Raw genomic sequence first — 17,409 nt, forward strand, 5'->3', positions numbered from 1 at the left:
AAAAGCATGCAAAAATATATCATTAGGGACTATCTTTTGTTCATTAAAAGGATTGCAGAAGCCACAAGTAATGCAGTTTTGTGTGAAGCATTTTAATTTAATTAAGAAACACCTAAAATATTTCTTTATAATTTGCTAGTTTTTTTATATTAGAAGTTTAGAAGCATGAAACGTGAGAAAATGGCAACGTGCTCAAACCAAAGTAGTGTTTTTTTAAATTCACCTCTATTTTCACTAAACTAGGCTTAAGAAAATACATTTAAATTCAACATTTTATATTAAAACCTATTTATATTGGGGTCATGGGTAAATAAAATTACTGCACAACAGGAATGACCCTATTACCAAAGCATCTTCCAAACAGCGGGTGGCGGTCGTGAGCTGCAATCGAGTCCGATCCTCGGTGTGTCTGTAGGGGAAGAAAAACACAATCAGCCGTTCAAACACGGAGGCGCTATGAACGAACAGAAATTGATTCAGATATTAACTCAATTTCAGGTATTATTATTTTGATTCAGTTCCTAAAGGTGATGTAAATGTATTTTATAAGTAATTTGTTTAACCGTCTGTCGGGGAGTAACTAACTTAGGCAAATTCATTTTTGTTTACAGTCGTTAAGTTAATTATTTTCATTTGTTTATCTACATTTGTGGAGCAGCTGTCATTTTTTCTCAGTGCTAACTCTTGTCTGTTCTTTTTTTCTAGTCAATACATTTTAAAAACTGTATTAGATTACAAAATGAAGTTCTCAAAAACTTCTGTAGTTTGTGCTTTATACATAAACATGAGCAGAGTTTTAGTTAGTCTTCTTAATATATAGTATATAATATAAAAGTATAGGGACAGTAAAGGTAAAATAGTGTGTCGTGTTGTCCAGGCTCAGTGTCGCGGTTATGTGATGAGGCAAGGTCTGAGTTTGGTTCAGACTCAGTTTGAGGACGTCGTGCGAGAGATTGATGGAGGATTGGATCACCTGCAGTGGAGAGGAAACATTATTCCCAAACCTCACTTTACTGACACTGTGAGCTTCAAGTTGTGCCATATTAGTATCGTTATTACTTTAAGATTTTCAGATCTTCTTGTGTAATGTTAAAGGGTTAGTTCACCCAAAAATGAAAATAATGTCATTAATTACTCACCCTCATGCTGTTCTACACCAGTAAGACCTTCGTTCATTTCAGAACACAAATTAAGATATTTTTGATGAAATCCGATGGCTCCGTGAGGCCTTTATAGGGAGCAATGACACTTCCTCTCTCAAGATCCATAAAGGTACTAAAAATATATTTAAATCAGTTCATGTGAGTTCAGTGGTTCAATATTAATATTATAAAGCGACCAGAATATTTTTGGTGCTCCAATAAAACAAAATATCGACTAATATAGTGATGGCTGATTTCAAAACACTGCTTCAGGAAGCTTTGGAGCATAATGAATCAGCGTGTCGAATCATGATTCGGATGACGTGTCAAACTGCATAGGGAGCAATGACACTTCCTCTCTCAAGATCCATTAATGTACTAAAAACATATTTAAATCAGTTCCTGTGAGTACAGTGGTTCATCGGATGGCTCACTGAGCCATCGGATTTCATCAAAAATATCTTAATTTGTGTTCCGAAGATTAACGAAGGTCTTACGGGTGTGGAACGGCATGAGGGGTAGTAATAAATGACATTATTTTAATTTTGGGGTGAACTAACCCTTTAACTATTGAACACATGTCATCTGATGATTGATTGATTGCTTGATTCGATGCATGTCAGTATCACTAATAATGTTGCATAATGACAGATTTTAAGACAGATTTTAATGTGTGCAATGTAATCTATAGGAAAGCCTATTGCTGCAGTACGAACGCTCCAGGTTTCAGTGCCATGACCATCAGGATGACTCTGAGAGAGAACAGAAGATAGAGGATGAGGACAGTGAGAAATCTCTCCCACAGTCTGAAATCCAGGTACCGGAGAGAGATGAAGCTCCTGAAACAGCCAGCAGAGACACTTCCACACCCGTGGATGGAATTGTAGACGAGACGGGAGAGAACGTGGTTGAACAAAACCTGACAGATGATCCTACTACACTTTGCAGTGCTGTGAATTCAGACGTTATCCACAGCAGCTTATTTCAGACAGGTGCTATGAGAAGAGATTTCTCATTTAAAAAAAGAATACAAAGATTATAAAAAACAGGCTGGACTTTATGTGTTTGTTTTTTTGTTTTTGGCAGGACCAGGTTTGCATTCAGTTTTGAAAGACACCGCACACACTCCTGACTCTCTGAAGCAGCAGCGGAGCACTTTGGCCATGGAGCTGCTGTGGATCCAGCAAGCCATCAGTAGCAGAAAGAAAGTGAGAGAAGTTTATCATTTTTAACATGAATGTTTTATATATGTATTAGGAAAAAAAATGATAGAAAATTAATCTGCTCTGCTCCTTTGCAGTATCTCACCCTCAAACAGAGAATGAATGTGTCACACTGATACTGGACCAGTTTTGAAGCGGATCAACGTTTTGAGAGATGTTTTTCTCATTTCTTTGTAACATTTACAGCACAGAATGATTGTAAATAATGTTTATTTATAAGTTTGTTTTGTCCATATATGTGTCTGTTAAAAAAGTTTTTATTTTTGTACAAATGACATTTGAGAAATAAACATAGTATTGAGATGGGATTTTCTGTTTCTGTTTGTTTTTTTTTTGGTTGGTTTTTTTTTTTTTTTTTTTTTTTTTTACATTGGATATATACAGGGCTATGCACACATAAAGCAACACCGTATATAAAGCAAATCTCGACTACATGATTGTTTATATTGTTGCAAAATGTGAACTATTACACCCATATGAAGTTGAATATATAAATATATCCATCTTTACCCGCATACATACAGTACACTTACGTAAAGAGGTATACATTATATAGCAGAACTGCTTGATTATTTATATTGTCACAAAACGATTTTATCACCCAGCTCATCCAAATATACGCTATATCTAAATATCCTCCTGGGACCCAGGAATAGACTTTTGTCCTCTGTAGTGGACATTATATTTTAGTGATTTTCTCCGACATCATACATGTCACAGTTTTAAGTCTGGATGTCCTGTAAAGAGCACATTCAGGGCTAACTAAATTGTTAGAGGTTTCACTATGACAACAACAACAACTCCTTGGTCTTTAAATATGACTGAAAATCAAAATTAGCACTCTTATGGAAAAATGATATTTTGTAATTTTCATTTAAATCTGAATAATTTTCAAATTGTTTGTTATAAATCAACATCTCAGGAAAATGTTATGGGGTTTATAATCAAAATATGACTTTTTGTTATGAAACAGGACATTGATTTCATACATGTCCACTGTAGCTCTAGGACAACAGGACTTAATTCATGATTATCAAGCATTTTGGGAGACACAACAAGTGAATAGGGAAAGAAATTATATATCAATATTCCTATTAATTATTAGATATATATAGACACTTATTTTTTCATTGCATGTTGCTCCAAGAACACATTAATATGCAAATTAGATACAGTGTATTGTATTGAATGGGAAAACCGATGTATGACTATTTTACCCACATACTGCATAAAGTAAAATGGTTTATCGATTCATTCCATTATATCTTTCATAACATATTTGAGAATCATCTTTATACAAAGTTTGGTTAAAAAAAATCCTGAAGCCTAAAAATTGATTGGCGATTTAAAAAAAAATCCCATCGTTTTTGCCTATACATGTCATTTTATTTTTTAAACAATTGAGTCCTGGTGTCCACTACAGAGGACATAGCATAACATATGAATAAAATATAATTTTTCAAAAATGTTTATTTTTCCATTTGTTTCTTATGCTCTAAACAATGTAATGACGTGAAAAAATACTAAATTCAAAAAACTTTTTTTTTGTTCTGGGTCTCAGGAGGATAAAGACTATAGTGGCCCAAGCCCATTATAAACGTGATTTGAAACAATGTGTAGGCTATTTTTAAAATTGCTATACAAAAAAAAAAAGAAATTGACTTGGCAACAGACAATCTACAAAATAGAACCGAATTTAAGGAATTACTATTTTATTTACATTAGCCTACATCAAACATGTTTCAGTAGGCCCTACCTGATGTGGCCGTTAAGGGCTTTTAGACTAAACAAAACCATTAAAAATTTCTGGCTTGCTGTTTTATATTTTTTGCAAATGAAACGAAAGGCAGTTTTTCTTCATTATCACTCCACAGAGGTTCTTTACGTCCCTGTGTTTAAGGTCTCGGGTCTGTAGGTGATGATAAGGAGCATAATTCTCCAAGGACACGAACAAACACTTCACACTTTTTTATTGCACAGCCCTGGATATAGCCGTTTGGAAGGGCAGATTTATTCAGGCAGATTAAAGCGATTATTTTTCGGGAGATAGAGGTAAAATAGTCTTGGTCGTGTAATTAATAAATTGAAGTATTTCTCTAACCCTCTTCCCCCTCCCTCACCCTCTCCGTATTGTTGTTGTAAAGCCCCACCGCCGCCATAGTTAGTAATGCTGCCATGGCAACCGGGAAACACTTCAGTGTGTGTATGCGAAAGGGTGGGAGTCTGGATGAGGTGTTTGAGTCTCTCACACTCAGGGATTTACTATTAGAAATAAAAACATCTGCACAACTACAACTAACAGACCACACTTAGATGAGCTTTTCTCCAGGTGATCAGCTTCCTTTGTAAGTATTTTATTGTGAGTGTGTGTGGATTTGCATAAGCATGAAAGTGCATCTGTGAGCTGTAAGTGAATTAATGTGTGTGTTTTAGGTGTGAATAAGTTTTGGATCTGTACTTTTACAGTTTTGTTAACAAATACATGGTTACATTTTGATGGCATAAGTAAGTTATCCTATATAGGGGTTAATCTCTGTTTGTGTTTATATTACAGGTGTGTGTTAATGTGTGTAGTTTAGGGTCATGGCATCCACCGGTGTCACTAATCACCTGCCTCCAGTCAAGAGTGTGAAAGTCTACAGAAATGGAGACCCCTTCTTTTCAGGTTAGAACAAAAACAGTTGTCTGTATAATTGCAGTACGCTGCTGTCAAAGCATATACAGGGCCTAAAATTAACAAGTGCCAAATCAGTTAAAACACACATATATATATATATATATATATATATATATATATATATATATATATATATATATATATATTATTATTATTATTATTTATTTATTTATTTTTTCATGTGTCTTTTCATATATGTGTGTATGGTTGTCTTTCTGTATCAGGAAGGAGATTTGTGGTCAACCAGAGACAAATCTCCACCATGGATGCATTGCTTAATGATATCACTCTCAGTATCGGAGCTCCGTTGGCTGTTCGAACTCTCTATACACCACGCTATGGCCACCGGGTCACAGACCTCACTGACCTACAGCAAGGGGCACAGTATGTGGCTGCTGGGTTTGAGCGCTTTAAGAAACTGGAGTAAGTGTGAATTCAATTAGAATGGAAATATTCTGAATTATACTGTCTTTTACTTAGAGGGAAGGATTTGGTCTGAGCTAGATGTTCAGACACAGTGGTCCCAGTGTTTGGACCATGGTTTGGACACTTTAGGTCATTTTAAAGGGTTAGTTCACCCAAAAATGAAAATTCTGTCATTTATTACTCACCCTCATGCCGTTCCACACCCGTAAGTCCTTCGTTCATCTTCAGAACACAAATTAAGATACTTTATAATATTAATATTGAACCACTGTACTCACATGAACCGATTTAAATATATTTTTAGTACCTTTATGGATCTTGAGAGAGGTAGTGTCTATTGCTCCCTATGGAGGCCTCACGGAGCCATCGGATTTCAACTACTTGAAATTTTTGGAGCGCCAATAAAACAAAATAACGACTTATATAGTGATGGCTGATTTCAAAACACTGTTTCAGGAAGCATCGGAGCGTTATGAATCAGTGTGTTGATCATGATTCATGATTCAGATCGCGTGTCAAACTGCCAACTGCTGAAATCACGTGACTTTGGCGCTCCGAACAGCTGATTCGACACGCTGATTCATTATGCTCCAATGCGTCCTGAAACATTGTTTTGAAATTGGCCATCACTAAATAAGTCATTGTTTTGTTTTTTTTGGCGCTCCAAAAATATTCTCGTCGCTTTATAATATTAATACTGAACCACTGTACTCACATGAACTGATTTAAATATGTTTTTAGTACCTTTACGGATCTTGAGAGAGGAAGTGTCCATTGCTCCCTATGAAGGCCTCATGGAGCCATCGGATTTCAACTAAAATATCTTAATAAAATATCTTGATTTGTGTTCTGAAGATGAACGAAGGTCTTACGGGCGTGGAACGGCATGAGGGTAAGTAATAAATGACAGAAATTTCATTTTTGGGTGAACTAACCCTTTAACTAATACTAAAATTAAAAATCATTTTCTGAAGTTGAAACAAAGCTGAAAATTAAATAAAATATAAATATTAGATGAAAAGCTTAAACTTAAAAACCTAAAAATGTTGCAACTAACTGAAATGTTAAATAAGTTGAAGTACTAAAATACAAAAAATGTTTGATAAATACCTTGAATAAAATAAAAATGTCAAAAGCACATAACAAAATTAAAATTAAGAAGAAAATATCTAAAATTACATTTATATACATTTAATACATATATGTATTAATAATACAATAATACAAACTAGATAATATATATAAAAATATTCATAAATACTACATGGGTTATTGGGATTGATTTAGGATAGTGAGGTGTGACTCTTCTGTCTTCACCCAGTGGGGTGTGTTGTCTTGGATGTGGACGTCAACTTCCTGAGGAAGTGTTCAAATGTTAATTCTCGTGAGAATCGTTTGTTTTCTCAGAGAATGGCGCTCCCCAGGTTCAGCCATCTTTGTACCAGCCTTACATCATACATCAATAAACTAGTTTCCAGATTTATTGTGGAGAAGGCTTGATATTATGAAAAATGGCTAAAATATGCATCATATTTGTTTGTCTTTTCTGTACGTGTTTAGTTATCTGAGTGTAGGATTGAAGAAAGGTCCAATGTTCAGAGCTGTGGAGCCAACACAGGTACACCAATTCACTTATTACTGTACTTATTACTGATTTGTTGGTTTTAAAATTGAATTAAGCCATAAATCACATTTTTATAGTGTTCTAAAATTGATATATGTAATAATCATAAGTTCATATATGTAATAATGGAATATATGTAATAATTATGCATCAAAAATCATACCTGTTTGTCTGTTTACTGGTGTTATGTTGTGTTTGTGTTTTTTGTTGCTGTGGATGTTTGAGTGTGTCATAAAGAGGAGGAGATTGAGAGAGGGGTGTTATTGTGCCTTCCAACAATGGAAGGCCAGGGGAGACACGCTCTTAGTATTATCAGATCAGAAAGCTTGTTAGGACATGTTTAAGTGCCTGACCCCTTAATTCTGCACACAGAGCTGCTAAAACCACTGTTAATAATAGCCCTGAGAGCAGGGGACACTGACTCAGCATCAACAACCTTGATTTAAAGTCACTGACTGCACATTATCCTACTTTTTACACAGCTACTTGCCAAATAAAGAAATGGACATGAAATATTGATTTGCGGTTTTTGTATTATTTGAGAATTAAGAGGAAGCAAAGTGATTTGAGAGACGTGAAGTTGTGTGAAGTATTAGTTTACAGATTAACAGTCAATATACACAAATATTAGACCTTAGAATCAAAGTCCCTTTAAGACAAGTCATTTCACTCGGCGGCCATCTTTGAAATGCCTCTCGGGCATCCTGGGCATCATGCAATCTCTTTGAATGGGGAAACATCAAATTCTCCAAAACTGTTTGCCAACCTTACGATTAAATTTCATATTTGAAATCACCAATGAAATCTAACAACAACCGGCTCATAAATTTAGTTTCTAAATGCTTGAATCATGACAAAAAACAATTTTTCAGGCTGGATCAAGCTAATGCACATGCGCAGACCTAAATGCGCGTCTCTTCGGAGGCGTTTGTCTGACTGTTTCTATAGAAACCGGTGATTCTAACGGCCGCTGAAGTGACGCGATGACTTTACCAGTCGGCGATTGGCTCTTATTTAGAAGGCGGGACTTATTCCGCCATATTGCGCGTTACACTTTCTCCCATTCAAAACAATACGAGTGACGCTTCTTGTGTTATTCTATAGTCTTTGTTAGAATGCTGCGACTGGCTAATCAGAATCAAGTATTCTCATTGTTATAGATAAAAATCATACATATAATTGTCCATTAATAATAAATACTCTTTTCACAGGCTAAAGCACTTGTCAGGCCTAATGTTTCTGCAAAATGGAGGAAGGTCATCACTCTGCCCTGCATCATACAGTGAGAACTCAGACATTTAAATGCACAAACATAATGCTTTTCCTCTGTTAGACCAGTTTTTTCCTCATGCTTTCAGAGAAAATTCTTCATTCTCTCTCTCATATTCAGTGTATTTAGGAACGGGGACATCCTCAGTCCTGCCATGCGTCTGATCATTCCCAGACACATGCAGAAAAATCTAGAGCAGATCCTGAGCCTCATTTCGGAAAAAGCCATGCTTCGCACAGGAGCCGTGCGCAGGTGATCAAAATATACATACTGTATGTTTTATGATGTGCATATGAAGCAAGTCCTCATAAATGGTGTGGTTGTTTTGATTTCCACAATCATTTCACCTTTGACCTCTCAGGCTCTGTACTCTGGAGGGCTTCACAGTGACCTCCACAGATGAGCTGGAGTCTGGGCAATGCTATGTTGCTGTTGGAACTGAGAGGTTCAAGAAACTCCCATATGTGGAGATACTGCTAAACAAAGCAACTGGCAGCAGTGCAGACAGGTGATGATGGTGGATAATTGAGATGAAATGTACTCTAATTCTTATGCACAATTGCACATACACTACAGTTCAAACGTTTGGGGTTGGTAAGATTTTTAAAATATATTTTTTATATTATATTTTTTTGAAAAAAGTCTCATGCTCACCAACGCTGCATTTATTTGATCAAAAATTCAGCAAAAAGTAATATTGTGAAATATTATTACAATTTAGTGACACAATTAAGTTTTCTAATAAAATTTATTTTGAAAATATAATTTGTTTGTGAGGGTCTTCGGTGTCACATGATCCTTCAAAAATCATTCTAATATGCTGATTCGATGCTCAAGAAACATTTATTACCAATGTTGAAAACAGTTGTGCTGCTTAATATTTTTGTGGAAAGTGTGATATGTTTTTTAGGATTCTAAATAGAAAATAGAAATAGAATATTCAAAAAACAGCATTTGTTTGAAATATAAATCCTTTGTAACATTATAAATATCTTTACTGTCAATTTTGATCATTTTAATGCGTCTTTACTGAATAAAAGTGTATATATAAAAAAATATTTTACTGAGCCCAAACTTTTGAAATGTACTGTAAGTATAAATGAAACCATATTAAATAGGATCTGTCTGTCTTCACTGTAGGCATTATGCAGGAGACAGAGGATTACAGAGAAGAATTGAGGTACTATTAACACTTAATATACAATGGAGTTAAAATATATCTTCAATATTCATTTTATTAAAAAAATATGTATTACAAATTTAAAAAAAATTATATTATAAATAGAGGAATTTCTTCTTCATTTCCCCCCAAAAATTTTGTTTCCAGGTTTAAATTATTTTTTTACTTTTTAATGCAGTCTCAGACTTATGGACCCCTGCTGTAAATTTATTTTTAGTTTGTCAGACTAATACATTTCCATAAGACAAATTGTTCTATTGAAGTTCGTTATTGTTCTCTTATGACGATCCGACTCAGAGTAGAAAGATTTTTCCCCAGGACAGCCACAGTGACTCCACCCTCCTGAATTCACCTGAGGTAAAAACCAAATCTATATTTTATTTTGTTTTGTTTTTTTAATTATTTTTACAGATTTTTTTTTTTTTAAATACATTCATTGTGTAATGTTCTACTTGTTTACACTATAATATTACTGTTTGTTTCTCTGTTATACAACATACATTTTTAAATCCACAATTCTTTATTCATGCTTTGAACCAGAACATCATTGTTCAACCGAACCCAAAAAGGCTTCAGATCATTGACCCACTATACTGAACCTATCTTGTGTAATGGTGTCTGCTTTCAGAGGGAAGGCAGGCGTGTGAAGTCCACAGGAGATGAGGTGGAGCGAGAGAGCTCCCCTGGGCTGGTTAAGAGGAGAGGAAGGAGAGGAGAAAGAGAAGAGAACTCTGTTTTCTACGCCAGACCTGTGAGAGTTCGCAGACACCCACCCACACACAGACCTTCACCTAAAGCTGCAACAGGTGAATGCCTGAATAAATAAATACTTACCAAATAAAATGTAACTTTTTTGTTTATTAACCTGTTGCAGTCTGTCTTTTGTGATAATTTTTATATTGTGTTAGATAAGCATAGTGTGTTTAAGGCCTCTGAAAGCAGTATCAGGGAGGAGGTTCGAGGTGCTGAGGAGGTCGCAGAGGACGAAAACACAGCTGTAGAGCTTCCCATTGACCAGGTACACCTCTCCCCTTCTTTTGTCCTATCTTATCTCATCTAGTCTTTTCTAAAAATGTTATAATTTCAGAGAGAAGCAGATATTGTGGAGGATGAAGAGCTTCCTGAAAGAGATCAGTTTGACCCAGCCAGTACAAATCATGTGAGTGTGTGAAATGCACATGAAATGAAAGTAATGACAACTCAATTATGAAATAACACTGTTTGTTCCAATTAAGAAGCATTCAGATGAACTACACAGTCCATCAGCTGATCTCTCTAATGAGAACAGAGAGAAAGAGTTTGTAGAGTCTGAGAGGGAGACATGGGACGACACGTCAGCTCTGCAGAGAGAAACACAGCAGAGATACACGTCCAGCAAAGAGTCTCCGCGTGATTCAAACAAACATGACATTGTAAGACACTGTGCATTGAACATTGACTTTGTTTTTGTAGTTGTACATCTTAATTGTGTTTTCACTTGGGCTTACATGGAACTAAATCAGTTTAGAGGGATTATAGTATAGTCTCAATTAATTATGCAGATTTTCTTCAGGTCTGCATAACTCTTTCATTCTGTTCCTGTTTAGATTCAGACACACGGCATTCCAGATCTTCATCATCATCACCCAGGGTATCTGAACATTCCCCACGAAGTGAAGAAACACAGCAAGAACCAGTCAGTTTATGAGTTTTAAACCGGTATATTTAATGCATTTAAGAATATTTTAATTTTTAGTGTAGTGCAGTGGTGCCATCTCTATTAAAAGCCTGATATCTAATTGCTGTTGGTAGTCTACACTTAAAGGGTTAGTTCACCCAAAAATGAAAATTCTGTTATTAATTACTCACACTCATGTCGTTCCACGCCCATAAGAGCTTCGTTCATCTTCAGAACACAAATGAAGATGTTTTTGATAAAATCCGAGAGGTATATGACTCATCCATAGACAGCAATTTAATTACCACTTTCAAGGTCCAGAAAGGTACTAAAGACGTGGTTAAAATAGTCCACGTGACTGCAGTGGTTCAACCTTAATTTTATAAAGTGACGAGAATACTTAAAAACAAAAATAACTTTATTCAACAATATCTTCTCTTCTGTGTTATTCTCATACGCTGTTTACGTCCAGCGCTTCCAGGTTCTACGTCAGAACGCCGGCTCAGTATTGGCCGGCTCCTGCGTCAGCATCACATGGACACGTAATGCTGCTCACATGAACAGCGAACAATACTGAGCCCACGTTCTGATGTAGAACCTGGAAGCACTGAACGTAAACAGCATATGAAAAGAGGATATTATTGAATTGTTATTTTTGTTTTGTTTTTGCGCACAAAAAGTATTCTCATTGCTTTATAACATTAAGGTTGAACCACTGCAGTCATGTCTACTGTTTTAACAAAGTCTTTAGTACCTTTCTGGACCATGAAAGTGGTTTGTCTGTCTATGAAGGAGTCATATACCTCTCGTATTTAATCAAAAATATCTTAATTAATGTTCCTAAGATGAATGAAGGCCTTACGGGTGTGGAACGACATGAGTGTGAGGGTGAGTAATTAATGACAGAATTTTCATTTTTTGGGTAAACCAACCCTTTAATGCATCCTTTTTTATAGTTTAATATCAAGTTACATTTAGTGGAAATTTTATGTTGCAGCCTTACCCATATATATTTAGCAATTATTAGAATTATGTGTAAAGATTAATCATTGAAACACCTTGTCTTGCTCTCTCTGTGTGTTTTAGATTTGGGGATCCCATGAGGAACAGACAGACAGGGATGCTGAGCGCCCTCTCCAGGCTGAAGATGATGCAGGAGACAGAGGCACACCTTCCCAATCCACACTCGAGGTCTGAACATGGAGATCACTATGAAATTGACATAATTTTGATGAAAAAATGGCATTTAAAATAATGTACCCTGCAAAGTAACAGTGATTCATTGAAAAATATGCTTTTTTTTATTTCTTCTAACAAAATAAGACCTCAATGTAAAAGACATTTAAAATAAAGGTATTTAAATAATGGGCACTTTCACATTATTAATAAAATCCATATAAACTTCAGTTAAAAATACAACATTTACAAATATTTTCCATGTTCCACAATCCACATACACTTAAAAGTGACTCTTTCCATAGTTGCAATTAAAGTGCAAAACATTTGGATTTCACCAACACAGTTTTAAAGTTATACATTGTTTTCTCCTGGTAAAAGTTCACAGCATATACAGAAAAAGAAGCAGCACAGATATTGTGTCAGTTTTCAATTAGGTGAATATGTTTCACAACTGCTGGAGTAGATCCACGGTCCAAGCTTTCTCCTCAATCGCCTTCAGTGGCATGTTTTAGTGGTCACTTGTGTTGCGGAGCCCTGTGCCGTCCGTCTCAGAGACAGAACTCAGGATGCACACAGTCACTCCAGACATGATGAGTAACATTCCCAGCAGAGCTCCTACATTGCAGAGAGACAGAGTGTAAAAGACCCGTATAACTAAGGAGAGAGTGAGTGATGTTATTAAAGCTACTTACTCTTTCCTCCAAACTCTTCTCCAAGCAGTTTACCCATTAGTAATGTGAACAGAAATGTGAGGGAATTCACCATGGGCACAGCCAGAGATAGATCTACAAAACAAACAGAATTTAAAAATCCAACACTAATGCTGGCTAATACAATTTTCCATGGTTGTATAGTGATTATGCTGGGAATGATACTGCCAACAATTCAAATATTTAAAGGGGTGGTCTAATGCCATTTTTACAAGATGTAAAGTAAGTCTCTGATGTCCCTCATGTTTTAGCTCAAAATACCCCACATATAATTTTTTATAGCATGTTAAATTTGTCACTTTTTGAGGGTGAGCAAAAATGCTCAGTTTTTGTGTGTGTCCCTTTAAATGCAAATGAGCTGCTGCTCCTAAGCAGAGGGCGGAGTTTCAAGAGCTTGTATTAGCAGCTCCGATTACCTGACGCAGACTGACTGAAAATGTCAAGACACTGTTCAGCCTTTTATGTTCAAACCGGAGTCGGACAATGATGGAGAGACTCAAGAAGAAGTGACAACATGTAGAACGCAACAGGACATTTCTGAATGGTTAGTTGATGAATTCATGTAGCTGATATGGGATCTTAAAGTGATTGTGATTAGTATATTCTGTCATGATAATCTATAAATCGCTCATGTGGGAACTGTTGTAAGATCAGAGTCAGAGAATATATGCTGCATGAAGATAGAACAGGTATAGTTTAGTTTAATTACGGTTATAACTTATGTTGTCATCTTGCTTTTATGACATGCTATTGCATTTGTGTTACATAATGTATTGCAATAACATGGCCTCACCCGATTGTTGCATGTTCTTGGGGGCAGGGTTTATGTAAATTTTAGGGTTAGTGATGTCACCAACCCTGGAAGAAGCTTGTTGTAGTCCCTACCAGCCATTTGTTGTAGTCCTTAAACAGAATTCTTTAAAAGAAAATATCTCGCTTTGCTTTGAACTTTGAGCGTCGTAACTTTGCAGATAGTGTGTGTTGCTGTTTGAGCACAAACAACAACTAAAGTTAAAAAAGTGAATCATAATGAACCACCCCTTTAAAAGAAGACATTTCACATGGTCATGTTGCATTTAAATTCAGTAACTGGCAACCGGTATCATCTTAGTAATAAAAACAATTATTTTGCATCCAATACTTTGTGTAAAATTGTTATCTTTTAGCAACCTGATTCAAAACATGAGTCATGAAAGAGTTTAGTGCATTGCACTGTGGGACAGTATTACAGTATGCTCTGTATTATAATGTTCATTTGTGACCTGTGTAATGGGCCATCGAGTTATTAATCATACAGAATTTCTGTGCACAGTATGCATCCTATATACTGCAGGAGACTGAATCCAGGTTTAGGCTCATTTATACTATATAAATAGTAGTATGATACTATCCTTAAAGGGTTAGTTCACCCAAAAATGAAAATAATGTAATTTATTACTCACCCTCATGTCGTTCTACACCGCAAGACCTTCGTTCATCTTCGGAACACAAATTAAGATATTGTTGATGAAATCTGATGGCTCAGTGAGGCCTCCATAGACAGCAATGCCATTCAAACTCTCAAGATCCATAAAGGTACTAAAAACATATTTGAACCAGTTCATGTGAGTTCAGTGATTCAATCTTAATATTATAAAGTGACAAGAATACTTTTGTACGCCAAAAAAAAAAAAAAAATAAATAAAGACTTTTCAAATATCCATATGGGCCGATTTCAAAACTGCTTCAGAGCTTTACGAATCGAATCAGTGAATTGGAGCGCCAAAGTCACATGATTTCAGCAGTTTAGCTGTTTGATAGGAGATCCGAATCACTAATTCAAAACAAAAGATTAATAAAGCTCAGAAGCTTCATGAAGCAGTGTTTTGAAATCGGCCCATATAGATATTGTTGAGAAGTTGTTATTTTGTTTTTTTTGGAGCACAAAAAGTATTCTTGTCACTTTATAATATTAAGATTGAACCACTGAACTCACATGAACTGTTTCAAATATGTTTTTAGTACCTTTATGGACCTTGAGAGGTTCAGTAACATTGCTGGCAATGGAGACCTCACTGAGCCATCAGATTTCATCAAAAATATCTTAATTTGTGTTCTGAAGATGAACGAAGGTCTTACGGGTGTGGAACGACATGAGGGTGAGTAATAAATGACATTATTTTCATTTTTGGGTGAACTAACCCTTAAAGAACATAGACAGTCAATACCTAGAAACTTAAAAAGAAAAAAATCTCTTCTCACCCGTAGAAGCAAGAGTGAAGTAGAACATTAATGATCCACTTTGGTTCAACAGGAATGGCACCAAATACTTAAAAAAAGTAAATTAAATATATATTACAATTCTCCAATCGTAAGCACTTGTTACATGCGCTTAAAAGGATGATAAAAACACACCTTGAAATTGAGAAACAGGAATTTGACCTCAGCCAGAAACTGGAGGAGTCTGTTGTCCCTCTGAACCCCTTCAATGCCCTCTGTGCCTTTTTTCAGGAAGGGGTTTGTTCCTCCCCACAAGATCGCGACCAAAAACAGACAAAACACTTCACCTGGAGAAAACATTTATTACGACAGACATTTATTATACGCATTAAAAACAACAATCAATATGTTTAAAGAAATGCATATCATGGCAATTCTACATAATATGCGAAACAACTGATCATCCAATTATTATTCTTGTTTACTCGGAACAGGTCAGAAAAAACGCCCCAATTTTTTTTTCAGATGTAAACTGATTGATTTGCACAGACACTCGAGCAAAGCGTCACGTGCACTTTCATAACAATCTCTGCAATTTATCTTCAACGAGGCGTATGTGGCGGACGAATTTATTTAGTTAACGTTAGACCGTTGTGGACGACATTGCCAATATCTTTGAAAAACTCTTACTTGTTGACACCATTTCAGAAAGGGAGAGGATCTTAATCGAGAAACAAAAACTAGTCCAAAGAAGAGAGGAGTTTCAAGGCGTTTCTGTCATGCATTGAAGAGATTTTGCAAATAGCCTCAGATGATTCTTCCATCCGTTTAAATGGGGCGTTTTAACCTTTAAATAGTTGCGTCTATGAATAAAATGTTTATGTAAAAAAATCGGATTATTTATCAAAAAGTCTAAGTTCTTATCATTCAAAAATACTCCAACTTGAATTGATATCCCATTCAAAGGACGCAGCGATATATCTTTATAATGAAGGCAACTTCAAAACGAAAGTCGAAATTTGTGTTCAGGTTCACTTCCTGCTGATATCCAACTCAAAAAGATGGGTTTAAGCAAAATGAACGCCGCTCATTTCAAGCGGCCATTGTCTATCCAATGCAGCTACAGATCTGCAGTTCATGTGTCATACATACGCAAACAGATTTTAAATGAAAAGACTTTTGAGGCAGATCTCATTGGGCTGCCCTAATTTATAATATCAACTGGGGAAAAGCATGGTTGTTAGCCTATAAATATTTTATTCCTAATAAGACTAAAGAAGTCCACTTTAAAATACTGCATAAGATATACTCGGCTAATTCAACAATATCCAAATATGTTGATATTCCTAGTACTTGCTCATTTTGTGGTCATGAAGACGAAACATTGATATATTTATTCTATTCGTGTGAATTGGTTCAAAAGTTTTGGTCTAACTTATACTCCCATTTAAATAATACCCCCATTAATACACAATCTTTTGATTTGAAAGATATTATTTTTTATTACACTGAATCTAAAGAATATATTTAAAAAAAAAATATTTTGCTTGCCAAATTTTTCATCCACAAACAGAAATTTATGAGCTCACTTCCTACTCTCGCACATTTTTTGATTGAATTAGACTCACTGCTTAAATCTTTTAGGTTAACTAGTAATGCAAAATGTGATCAGTTCTTTTGTGATGGCTCTGATGGTCAAGTTTAATCAGCTTTCTCTCTTTTTTCCCTTTATTTATTTTAGTATTGTTTCCCCATAAATGTATGGTACTTATCCCCTTATTTCTCCCTTTTTTTGTCCCTTGTCTTTTATGTATCCTCTTCATATGTATGTAAATGATTCTTAACACTTCCTTTAGATATTTGACTCTACATACAAATGTCTTATATTTCTTAATTCTAATGTTCTCCTGAAGGTGTTTGTATATTTGTATGATTCTTGAATTTTAAAAAAAAGCGTTAGAAATAATGTAATAAAACAAAATCATATATTGAAATAAAATGAACTTTATGTGAATAAAATGAAAATTCAAAATGGAAAAAAAGAAAAAAAAGAAAAGACTTTTGGTTCCGTTGATAAGAACACACAACACCTGCATAACCAAGAACAAAATTTAAATCAAGA

General features: G+C 35.3%; 3 protein-coding genes across 6 annotated transcripts; 2 read left to right on the forward strand and 1 right to left on the reverse strand.

Annotated features, from left to right (window-relative positions):
* Positions 1-337: 337 nt before the first annotated feature.
* On the forward strand, positions 338-2,673 carry iqcc (IQ motif containing C). The gene is made up of 5 exons (XM_048205428.1): positions 338-498; positions 878-1,021; positions 1,834-2,134; positions 2,229-2,350; positions 2,443-2,673. The coding sequence occupies exons 1-5, from the start codon at positions 457-459 to the stop codon at positions 2,479-2,481; spliced, it is 648 nt and encodes a 215-aa protein (XP_048061385.1). The 5' UTR covers positions 338-456; the 3' UTR covers positions 2,482-2,673.
* A 1,789-nt stretch (positions 2,674-4,462) lies between these two features.
* On the forward strand, positions 4,463-12,566 carry dcdc2b (doublecortin domain containing 2B). Of its 4 annotated transcripts, none has more exons than XM_048205392.1 (15): positions 4,463-4,710; positions 4,920-5,030; positions 5,267-5,465; positions 7,029-7,086; positions 8,304-8,374; positions 8,483-8,614; positions 8,724-8,870; positions 9,503-9,542; positions 9,840-9,899; positions 10,171-10,348; positions 10,451-10,560; positions 10,630-10,701; positions 10,778-10,954; positions 11,129-11,240; positions 12,286-12,421. In XM_048205392.1, exons 2-14 carry the CDS (start codon positions 4,949-4,951, stop codon positions 11,234-11,236), a joined length of 1,434 nt encoding a protein of 477 aa, XP_048061349.1. In that variant the 5' UTR covers positions 4,463-4,710; positions 4,920-4,948; the 3' UTR covers positions 11,237-11,240; positions 12,286-12,421. The 4 variants fall into 4 exon arrangements, with proteins under 4 accessions (XP_048061349.1, XP_048061348.1, XP_048061347.1 ...); XM_048205391.1 differs by having other exon boundaries at positions 4,480-4,710; positions 10,778-10,955; positions 11,129-11,217; positions 12,286-12,566; XM_048205390.1 differs by having other exon boundaries at positions 4,481-4,710; positions 9,861-9,899; positions 11,129-11,217; positions 12,286-12,566.
* On the reverse strand, positions 12,478-17,100 carry tmem234 (transmembrane protein 234). The gene is made up of 5 exons (XM_048205433.1): positions 15,978-17,100; positions 15,483-15,634; positions 15,330-15,396; positions 13,071-13,163; positions 12,478-12,993 (listed from the first exon to the last, which is right to left on the reverse strand). Exons 1-5 carry the CDS (start codon positions 15,988-15,990, stop codon positions 12,887-12,889), a joined length of 432 nt encoding a protein of 143 aa, XP_048061390.1. The 5' UTR covers positions 15,991-17,100; the 3' UTR covers positions 12,478-12,886.
* Positions 17,101-17,409: the final 309 nt, after the last annotated feature.

This window comes from Megalobrama amblycephala, linkage group LG10 (assembly GCF_018812025.1).
Source record: "Megalobrama amblycephala isolate DHTTF-2021 linkage group LG10, ASM1881202v1, whole genome shotgun sequence".
In the NCBI taxonomy this organism is placed as follows: Eukaryota; Metazoa; Chordata; class Actinopteri; order Cypriniformes; family Xenocyprididae; genus Megalobrama; species Megalobrama amblycephala.

Bases quoted from the DNA above. Each gene is read 5' to 3' on its own strand.
- iqcc (XM_048205428.1), top strand. From the start codon at position 457: ATGAACGAACAGAAATTGATTCAGATATTAACTCAATTTCAG. The intron at 1,022-1,833 runs GTGAGCTTCAAG...TGTAATCTATAG, and splicing joins AACCTCACTTTACTGACACT to GAAAGCCTATTGCTGCAGTA. The intron at 2,351-2,442 runs GTGAGAGAAGTT...GCTCCTTTGCAG, and splicing joins CCATCAGTAGCAGAAAGAAA to TATCTCACCCTCAAACAGAG.
- dcdc2b (XM_048205389.1), top strand. From the start codon at position 4,949: ATGGCATCCACCGGTGTCACTAATCACCTGCCTCCAGTCAAGAGTGTG. The intron at 8,615-8,723 runs GTGATCAAAATA...TTGACCTCTCAG, and splicing joins CGCACAGGAGCCGTGCGCAG to GCTCTGTACTCTGGAGGGCT. The intron at 10,702-10,780 runs GTGAGTGTGTGA...CCAATTAAGAAG, and splicing joins ACCCAGCCAGTACAAATCAT to CATTCAGATGAACTACACAG.
- tmem234 (XM_048205433.1), bottom strand. The intron at 15,397-15,482 runs GTGTGTTTTTAT...ACTTTTTTTAAG, and splicing joins TCCTGTTTCTCAATTTCAAG to TATTTGGTGCCATTCCTGTT. The intron at 13,164-15,329 runs GTGAGAAGAGAT...TTTGTTTTGTAG, and splicing joins CTTCACTCTTGCTTCTACGG to ATCTATCTCTGGCTGTGCCC.